At 44.1% G+C, this 10,426-nt stretch overlaps 1 protein-coding gene across 11 annotated transcripts in view; it reads left to right on the top strand.

Moving 5' to 3' along the window:
- Positions 1 to 829: 829 nt before the first annotated feature.
- Positions 830 to 10,426, top strand: part of Thumpd2 (THUMP domain containing 2) — a 40,867-nt gene continuing 31,270 nt past the window's right edge. For 4 of the 11 annotated variants that reach the window (XR_001782115.2, XR_001782116.2, XM_017317656.2 and 1 more), the window contains exons 1-2: positions 832 to 1,008; positions 10,033 to 10,168. Coding sequence is in view for 6 of the 11 variants with exons in the window: in XM_017317656.2 (XP_017173145.1) it covers positions 883 to 1,008; positions 10,033 to 10,168 (262 nt within the window). In the remaining 5 variants the exon portion in view is untranslated. Of the gene's footprint in view, positions 1,009 to 1,902; positions 2,027 to 10,032; positions 10,169 to 10,426 lie in introns of all 11 variants that reach the window. The other 7 variants (XR_003952189.1, XM_030250061.1, XM_011246637.3 and 4 more) reach the window with 6 other exon arrangements.

The raw sequence follows: 10,426 nt of genomic DNA, 5'->3' as shown, positions 1-10,426 counted from the left end.
CTGAGACTATTTTTTTAGTACAGACTATGTATGTATGTGTGTATGCACGCACATGTATGTATATGCAGGAAAATATGTGTGCGGCGTACATGTGCATGTGTACACATAGAGGCCAGAAGACAACCTCAGGTATCCTTCCTCAGGTGTTGTCCCTCTTTTATTTTTAATTTTTGGGGACAGGTCTAGGGTGAGCCACCAAATGAAACAACTTAGAGCTGACCTTTGGAAACGCTCAGGTGACGGGACTCCATAAGGAACTTGGCTCTACTGCCCCAACCCTTCAGGAGCTGACCACTGGTTAAGGGGCAAGAGAATGTCAGTTACCCACTGGCATTCATTTCTGGACCTGGAGAAATATTCCTCTAACAGTTTCTAATATCTGATTCAATATAGAACTACATAGCTAATTTAATGTTGTTGAATTAGAGATAGATTTTTATTCTATCTATATCAAATTTTGTCATTTTAAAACTCAAGAGGTTTTTCTTTAAAAAAAAAAAAAACCATTCAAATACCGTCACTAGCTCAAATCGATTAGACTAAACTGGATGGCACATTCATTATTTACCTATGTGATTGGCCAGATTCAAGAAATGTAACAAGTGTCGGGAACACAAAGACATTTTGCTGGAGAACAAGAATTTCTTCTCTTGATCCTGAGTTCACCGGTTCGGCCCAGTCTTAGATGAAGACAGTAAGGACAGCATCCCCAGGACCCTTGACAATCAGAGATGCCTGGCTGCAGGAGGCTCGCTGTAGTTTCCGGGACGCCCCATAGAGGGCGGGCCTGCAAAGGCGACGCTCCGGTGCGCGTTCCACTGAAGGCTCCCAGGCGCGCTCCCGAGCTCACGTGACCGGGTCTCGGGGTCGCGCCTGAGCGCCATGGCTGTAGCCCAGGCAGACCCGGGTTCTGACCCCGCTGGCGGCGCCCGGTTCTTCTGCACCGCGGGCCGCGGCCTGGAGCCGTTCTTGATGCGGGAGGTGCGCGCGCGGCTGGAAGCCACGCAGGTGAGTCGGGCTCACCGTGCTCGGGGGGAGCCACGCTCGCCCCGGGTCCCCTCTTGGCACCAGCGTGGGGCTCAGGCCCGGGAAGGACTTGTGAGCACCCCATCCTTGGCGTGCAGTGGGCCCCATCCGGGACCTTTGATGACTGCTGAGAGCAACCGGCTGCTCTGGTGGTTTCGTTCTTTATCCAGTATGGTCACTGTATATCTGTCACAGCCAAAGTTTTAAACAGAGGGGTGCGGAAGCCACTTTTGTCTGGGATTCCTTAAAAAGAAACTATGACATGGCAATAGCTAGAGTTAGAATCCTTCCTTTATACCTTAAATGCAGATATACTTCCCGGGCTTACTTGTTTGAGTCTTGTTACTTGACAAGCTTGGGTTTTACATTGTAGGAGGACTGTGAGACATGCCCAGTACACCCACAACACACGTGGTAAACAGAAGCTAGAACAAGAACTCTCCCCTGCTACCCGTGCGTTTCAATGAGTGACTAGTGAACAAATTCCAAACGTACCAGGATGTGCAAACTGAGTTCTTGAAAACACAGGGAAAGGATGTAATAGGATAGGTCGGGACTTTTGTGTGTGACATGTTCTTGGAAAGGGGAAGCTTGCTAAAACCAAACTAGCTGTTCGCCTCTGGGGAGCAGTGTTCGAAGCCCACAAAAGGAGTCTCTGCCACGGTGAGGATCCAGATGGAGATGGTGGAGATGCAGATGGAGATGATAGAGGTGCAGGTGCAGTGGGGAGAGTTGCCAAGACTAGCATTTAATCTAAATAAATTTAATCTAAATTAAATATCTAAATAATAACCTCCGCATTCATCAAGGATTTAAAGTTTGTTGGGTTTTTTTGTTTGTTTGTTTTGGTTTTAATTGTGTGTGTTCTCATACTAGTGAAAGCGTGAACCATCAGCTCATCTCCCTGGAGCTGGAGTAACTGGTGATTGTGGGCTGCCCTGCGTGGGTGCTAGGATGCAAACATGGTTCCTCTACAAGACTAATACCCAGTCTTAACCAGGTGAATCCAGTGATGTATTCAAGTTACACAATTACAAAATGATGTTGGTGATATTCAGATTCTGAAATCAAGCATAACTATATAATGTCCAACCCAGCCACATGTGGGCATATACATGTTGCAGGGCACTTGATCACACTGTGAACCCCAAGATTGTGCTATTTACTGAAAAAACAAAAACAAACAAACATGTTTCTATTTGTGGTCTGGCTCAGCCCTTAGCACATACCTTTAATCCATCTGGCTGGAATACAGGCATGCCCTTAGCACACATCTTTAAGCCCAAACAATGAAAGTCAAGTTAGTTTGTAGAAGGAGGCAGCCATGTTTGAAAGTGATGTCTAATTGAATGGCAGACAAGGTGACGAATCAGAGAAAGATTTCACAGAACAAGGACATGCCCAACTCACAAGAGAAGAGAGAGGAAAGGGAAGCTACTTGAACAGGGGCAGAGAGAGGAGGAGGAGGAAGAGGAGAAGGAAGAAGAGAAGGAGGAAGAGGAGGAGGAGGAGACGACAGACAGTTTTACCGGACAGTTACAGGGAGATAGGTTGCAGAGAGAGAACAAGCTAGACACAGGTGAAGACAGAGCAAGCCAGAGAATGAGAAGGAGGCAGAAGATAAGAACAGATTGCCAAAGTTAGTATGAGGCCAAGCAGAGCAATTCAGGAGAGGCAGAGAGAGAGAAGACAGAGACAGAGACAGAGAGACAAAGAGAGAAAGCAGACTGAATCAGTCAGCTTGGAGAGGAGTTTGAGCCAGAACAGCTGAGTTGAACCATCCAACTAGATTTTCAGAAAGAACTAGAAAGGGTGAGTTTATTCATCAGTAAGTCTCAGAGGCTGCAAACATTCTAGGTCTAGATTAGATTGTACAGAGGCTGGACGCTTCCAGCACTAGGTTAGGTTAGCAGACAGAGGCAGTAAACCTCAGAGACAATTATATCTGGTAAATAAAAGTTACTTTTCCATAGTGAGGCCCAGGAATTTGTTTTGTTAACTTGGCAGGCTTAGTGTGGAAATAACAATGTGTCATCCAGTCTGGTTATTTAAGATTGTTAGAAAAAGTCTTCTGTTTGTCTCCTTGAAAGACAAAATCATTTCAGGAAGTCTTCCAACAGCACATGAAGGTCTGTTTGTACCAGTCACTGGCCTTCTGCTGGGCTGTCAGGCAATGTGCTCTCCCTCTGGCCTGAGTAAAAATATGTTCAGGGTCAGCAGGGTCATCTGTAGTTTACCAAGACTTGTGAGATTAAAAGGGGGGCGGGGCTGTGCAAGGCATTTGAAAAAGCCGTGGCTGAAATAGCATTTTAAATGATGGGTGTTTTTGTAGCAATCAGCTGTGGTGACTGTGTACCTTCCTCAAGACCTCCATGGCGTGCTAGCGATTAGGGCAGTCCAGCTGCACAACTGACTGACTGTCCTTGATAAAAAGCCACCAGAGCACCAGAGAAGCGTCTGAAGCACTTGGAGTCAAATTTCCCCAGCCCCCAACACCTTAGCTTATTTAAAGGAAACACAAACGTTAAGAGGGTTATTTGTAGAAAATGATTTGCAATCATTGATATCAGTGTTTAACAGAACTGCAACAATAAGCTTACCTTCTGCCGCAGGGTGGGTTCTTCTGATCCGTCTGAGGATATTGATATCTAAGACACCTCCCTGTACACAAATGCATAGTTGCTCAAGTCTATATACAAAGTAGTGCTTATAACTTGCTCATGTGAACACCATGCAGGTAGCAGAGGGCACTAAGGCTGGGTCAGCTGTTCAGCAAATTGTTCAGGAAATAAATACCAAAGAAGGAGTCTGCGCACTGTAAGGTAGAAAATTTAAGTTTGGACCCCTAGACCAAGTTGGAGCCAAGAAAGAAAAATAGTTGGTCCCTGAAGCAGCCGGTTCTGAGAATGACTGATCACAGAACAGGTAGTTACACAAGCCGGTTCAGTGACCCTGTTCCAGGACCTGGCTGACCACAAAAGTTAGATTAAAATCTTGAGAACAATCTTGAGAAGCAGGGATTTTATTTCCCCTTGTGATTTTTAGTACCCCCTTGTGACTTTTCACTGGTATTCTTGGTATTTTCCAATAACGCCCTCCCTACCCCCTTGGGTTGTGGTTTTTTCCTTTAAATACCCCCCTTTCCCAGCTACTTGGGGTCCTCGGTCCTCTACCCCTGCGTAGTGTATGACTGTGGGCCCCAGAGCACGCCTGGAATAAAAAGTCCTCCTGCGGTTTGCATCAAGGCCGTTTCTTGTGAGTGGTTTGGGGTGTTGCCTCTCCTGAGTCAGAACATGGGGGAGTCCTCACTTTGTGGGTCTTTCATGGACTTTCAGTATTTACTTCCTAAATATCTTCTGTCTGAGATGTTGAATCCACCAATGGAGCAAATGTGGAGGACCAAGTATAGTACACCTACACTGTAGCACTGAGTAAGGCTATGCTATAAAGCCACAGGAAAGGACATAACACAGCAAAGTGCTCAGTTTTCTAAGCCTCACTTTTCCTTGGCTGATTCTTTCATATGATGTCACTCAACTAAAGATAGATAGCCTGGAGTGCATTGCAAACAGTTGGTGCTCCATAAATGCTCTCCCACAAAATAAGTTGTACAAGGATACTTAAAAATCATTCTTGTGGTGCTGGAGAGATGGTTCAGAGGTTAAGAGCACTGGCTGTTCTTCCAGAGGTCCTGAGTTCAATTCCCAGCAACCACATGGTAGTTCATGACCATCTATTATGAAGTCTGGTGCACTCTTCTGGTGTGCAGGCGTACATGCAGGCAGAACAGTGTATGCATAGTAATAACTAAATATATCTTTTTTTTAAAAGATCATTCTTGTGGTGAGAAAAGTCTCCTAGAAATTTAGGTTTGCTGGAAGAAAATCAATATTCAAAACCTCTGAATTTATAAAACAGATTAATTCAGAAGTGACTGTTTACTTTTAATCAGTGTTTTCATGACTTTAGTGAATGTTAAGGCTCACCAGGGAAGCTTGTTGGAGGTGCATATTCCTGGGTTTGAGCCCCAAAAGGTTTTTCCTTCAGTAGGCTGCTGATGAGCCCAGGTGTTTGCATTTGAGCAGGAAACCACACTCTCCCTTCCCAGGGGCTGTCAGGTAAATCCTCCAAAACGGCTGGCAGCAGAAAGCCTCCTGTGTATTCCTTTCCGATGCTTTTCATGGACACAGAAACAAACAGAATAATACGGTGAATTCTCCATGCTCATCAGCCAGCTGCCTTAGAGATCAACACACAGTGAGTTCTGCTCCATTCATCTCTCCGTCACACGTCCAACCCGTGGGATTTATGTATCTCTAGATTATGATGTTCAGAGCAGGGCATATAGTGTAATGTAAAGGAGATGATGAAGCTTTTAAAAATGTCACCTTATCATTTACATAGCTAAAAAAAAATCATCCTTTATCAACAAATACCTAATTAGTATTCAAAATTGAATTTGTTTATAGCACCATTTTTCTTTTTAAGTTTGTGTGAGTTAGTAGGGATTTAAATGCCATCCACACATTGTGATTGGTTTATAGTCTTTTTCATCTAATGTATAAATTTACCTGTGTTTCTCTCAGGATTTTCATGTTAAAGTGACTGTTAAGCTAAAGCAATCTGTAAAATAAAAGCTGTGTGCCTCACAATTAGCTTCTGTCACACTTCCTATCATGTGGCTTGATTAGTCACGTGTGATTTCTATGATTTTTTTTTTTTTGTCTTTGCTGTTGTATTCATATCCCTTAAAAATATTAAGCAGGCTGGAGAGATGTCTCAGTGGTTAAGAGCACTGACTGCTCTTCCAAAGGTCCTGAGTTCAAATCCCAGCAACCACATGGTGGCTCACACCATCTGACGCCCTCTTCTTGTGTGTCTGAAGACAGCTACAGTGTACTTAAATATAATAATAAATACATTTTTTTAAAAAATCATTAAGCTATTCTCAGCTCAACAGGGCAAGTTAGCTCAACATGACCCACCATGGCTGTGCAGCAGGGTCACTAATAGCCCTGTCAGTGGCTATTTAAAGTTAAATACGCATTCTCTTTTTCAGACACCTTGTTGACACTTCAGGTGCCCATAAACTACACATCCTGGATTGGATACAAAGTGACCCTGGTTTAGACTCCCTGACTGTGGTGGTTTGGATGAAGTTGATCCCTCCTGGGCTGAGATATTTGAGTGTTTGGTTCCCGACTGTTGGTCTGTTAAGGAAGAGTTAAGAAGTGTGGCCTTGTGAAGGAGGTGTGACACTGGGATGGGCCTCAAGGCTTCTAAAGCCCAGCCATGCTAGGCCCAGCCTTTCTCTGTCTCTCGGTCTGTGTGTGTGTGTGTGTGTGTGTGTGTGTGTGTGTGTGTGTATGCGGGCGAGCATGTGAGGATGGGCGAGGTGGGAGAGCGTGCCATTGTCTCCATCTCTCCCCCTTCTCTCTGTCTCCATCTTGAAGATAAGATTTTAGGTTTTCAGCTATTACCCCAGCATTCTGCCTGCCTGCCTGCCTTTCCACCATAATCCCCACCATGATGATCATGGACTTGCCCTCTGCAACTTAAAAGCTGCCTTGGTCATAGTGTCTGTCCAAAGTAATAGAAAAATGACTAAGACACAACATCCCCATGGCATGACTTGATGCGTTCCTCTACGTCTCGATCCTTTTGTATCACTGTGAGTGGATATTGCATACTGAATACTGTAGAAGGAAAAGAAATATGCTTTTTACAGCCATGGAGGTTCAGAAGCCCACGAGAGAGGGGCTGCATCTGTGAGAACTTCTTGCTACCTTCTAACACGGCAGGCAGCTTCCAGGGAGAGAAAGGAAAAGATTGTGCAGGGGCACACTAGGGCCCAGGCTCATGTTTATAAGAAGTTCGTTTCCTCAGCAACATCAATCCACTGTGAAGCTCTGTCTTAGAGAGCTCCTACCTCCCATAATGCACAGAGCATTATATTTCCAGCACAGAAGCATTGGGGAACTCCATCCTCTATGTTTCCTGCAAACTGGGTTCCCATAACTTGGTCAGATTGAAGCTTGATTCCTCCCTTGTTCCAGTGGTGGGGTGGATGTCTTTAAAGCTATGCGGATATTTTAAAATATTTAATACACACATTTAGATCCCTCTCAGTACAGGAAAAAAAATCTCTTTATATAATATGTAATGTGTTAAACACTAATTTTTGGTCAGGATCATAGTAGCAATAATTGTCTTTAAAATACAATTGAATGTCATGGAGGTGACGTCGTGCTAGCTAAGCATAGGCTTCTGTCGATTGACTCATTGATCTTTACAAATCCACACAGCAGAGACTATTAACCCAAGCCTTTGGGAGGCCAAGTAGTTTTTCGTTTTTTAATAGTGTCATGACAGTGGGGGATAGTTAAAGCTAAGGGGGTTGTTGAGTAGTTATTTCTGAAGGACAGAATGATTCTATAAGCCTTTCAAGATTCTGTACATTACTTTTCTTTCAATTTGATGGCATTTTGAAAATTAAAATCTATTTTTAACTTCTGTCTTATAAAATGAACCAAAACAAACTTAGATACCACCACAGATCATTTAGTATATTAAAAATCCACCCTAAGTCTAAAGAGTATCAGTAGAATTAGAGCTTTGTTGCCTCCCAGTGATACTGTAGTTTACCTAAATTAAACATCTACTAAGCTTTAGGCTAAACTTGAGTCCATACATGTAAAAGGAAAGATAAAAATGTTAACCATTTATGACACACTAGCAAGGAAGGGCCCTGAGCTCATCTGCAGAAGTGTTAGGCATTAGACACTTTGTTTTCAATGGACTCAAAACGGGAGAAACAAATTGCAAATAGCTTTTCAAGTAACAAATCCTGAGATAAAAATGCTATAATACTCTGCAATATTATAATTGAATATGATCAGTTAGAAGCAATAAGCCAAGGCCTAAGAGATCCTCACAGGTAAAAGCGCTTGCTGCCAAGCGTGACAGCCTTGAGTTCAGTGGAAGGGGAGAGCTGACTCCACGAGTTGTCCTCTGACCTCCACATTCGCACTGTCACACACAGACGCAGTCACACAAGTAAATACATGTTAAGAAGTAGTGGCAGTGGTAGCTGCTCTTCCAGAGGACCTAAGTTGAGATCCCAGCACCCACATTCAGACAGCTGACACCCACTTCCAACTCCAAAGGGTCTATCTGGCCTCCATGGGCACCCATGTCTGCAGGAGATGGGTAGGATCCAAGCTTCTCTTATAGCAACCTGCTTTTCTGGGAAGTAGCTACTGTCATGAGACCCAGCAGCAACCATGTGACCAGCATTGGTTTCAAGGTCATCGTGACCCAATCACTGCTTGCTAGGCTAAGTCTAAAAGTTCTGCCGGCTTTCGGTATCACCCACAATGACCAGCCTCCCTTACTTGACCCTTGGGATACACATTCGGCCTGTAGCACAAAGTACCCCACATTCCCTGGTACCTTTAGTTCCAGATAACTTAGGACTGTGTCAGTCAGCCATGACCAATATGAAAAAAGAACTCCAAGGCCATCGATATCCTTCCTGAACTTAATGACAGCTAGAAAGTTTAGGATCCCTTTTTCACCACACACTATTTCCCACACCACATTTAGCACATTCAGTTCCCTGTGGATCAGTGAGTTTCCCATCCTTCCTCCGCACTCTACCACATGCTCATCCCAAAGACTTTCTATGTGATGTGGATGCCTCACTCCTGTCTGTTTCCCTGTGCCATGGCCACCTGCCCCATCGTTCCTACCGCAGTCATCTATTTCTCCCTCCAGCAATCACATTCTACACCCGTCTTCTATGCCCCTTCAAGGTAATTTCTCTGTCAGCTAAATCATCGCTGTCATGGTTCTCATCAAAATTCTTTAATGGCTGCCCATTACCATCTGTGGTACTCAGGATTTCATGGCCATACATCAGACTGGCCTAAGCTATGCCATCGTTCCCCCTGACGTTATCAATCAGCATAATTCAGCCAGCGCTGCCAGGATCTGACAGTTTGCTGCAGCCAAGGTTTTGTTGCTTCTGCACCTGCTGCTGTTGGTTAGAATCCTCTGCTTCCCAGCTCTTACAAGAGTCTCCTCCCAGTATTTGAAAATGGTGGCTTCCATGTTCAATGCTAAAATACTGGGTAGCTTATCAGATATCCTGAGGTTGTCTTATGAGTTTTATATCTTAGCTTACATGTCTGTTGCATCAGTGTTCATTATTTCCTGTAGTTCAGCATTTTCCCTAGTGGACAATGGAAAGATGTAAGAAACATCTGCCTTGGTCTAGACACCTGGTTTGTGCTATGTGGAACATCTTTCTTTTGCCTACTTTTAAGCAGCGGTTGAAGTTTGGCAGTATAATTACTAAATCTTTTGTCTCCATATTTTCCAGTCACATAGGGTGTACATCATTAGGAGTAGCATAATCAATATAGTCTGACTACACGACCTCAAACAAATTGTTTAGTTTAGCTGTGTCCAGCAGCCACGGATGAACTGGGTTACCTGAAAGGGGGGCTGGAAATGAAAAAAGAACGGGGTGCTAGAGAAGGATGGAGTCAAGACTGAGTTTCTGATCAAGGCTCAATGTTTAATTTTCATCACTGCGTTTATATAGGGAGAGCCCACAGACCACAACCTTTGTTCCAGCTGGGTTATCTTGCAAAGCAAGCTCAGCGGGCACTCTGCCCCTGTAGGAAATTGCAAATGCATTGAGCCCAGAGACTCCTGCTAGGTTGTAAAACCATTTGTGGCCAGCACTCAAGGTTTGTGTAGCCAACTCAAAGCTGGGGGAAGGGCACAATTTTTAGCCTACCCTAAATGTCAGTTTCTGATGTAGAAAATGGACATGGTAAAATCTACCTTAGTGTTTGTAACTGTTTAAAGGAAAACCACATACTGACAGTTCCTACTGCAGAACCTAACTGAAGACAGGTGATCCATACACAACCAGAGGGGGAAAGTGGTCTTGATTCTGACCCTCAGCCATACTGATACCTGTTCTTCTGTGTCTAGGTTGAATACATTTCAGGAAAAGTGTTTTTCACCACCTGTTCAGATTTGCCCTCTATGAAGAAGTTGAAGTCAGCGGAAAGACTGTTTGTGTTGATTAAGAAGCAGCTTCCCATTGCAGTCTCTTCTCTGCACAAAGGTACAGTGTGCCCTGTTGCTTTGGTTACCCACTCAACAGTGTGTGTCTCCATTTCACACTTCCGGGTACACCCGTGCTGTGTCACTTACAGACTTCTCAGTACAGGGTATCGTCTCATAGCTATAGCAGACCCCGTGGCTTCTCTGTGGAACCTGCCATCTATCCTCTGGGTTTTATTGTTCATGTGTTTTCTTTCTAGGGATAAATACACTCCATTGTACTTGTTTGATTTTTCAAAGCATGTAATAACCAGAATGC

This window comes from Mus musculus, chromosome 17 (genome assembly GCF_000001635.26).
Source record: "Mus musculus strain C57BL/6J chromosome 17, GRCm38.p6 C57BL/6J".
NCBI classification, from domain to species: Eukaryota; Metazoa; Chordata; class Mammalia; order Rodentia; family Muridae; genus Mus; species Mus musculus.
This window is presented reverse-complemented; position numbering and strand designations above follow the sequence as displayed.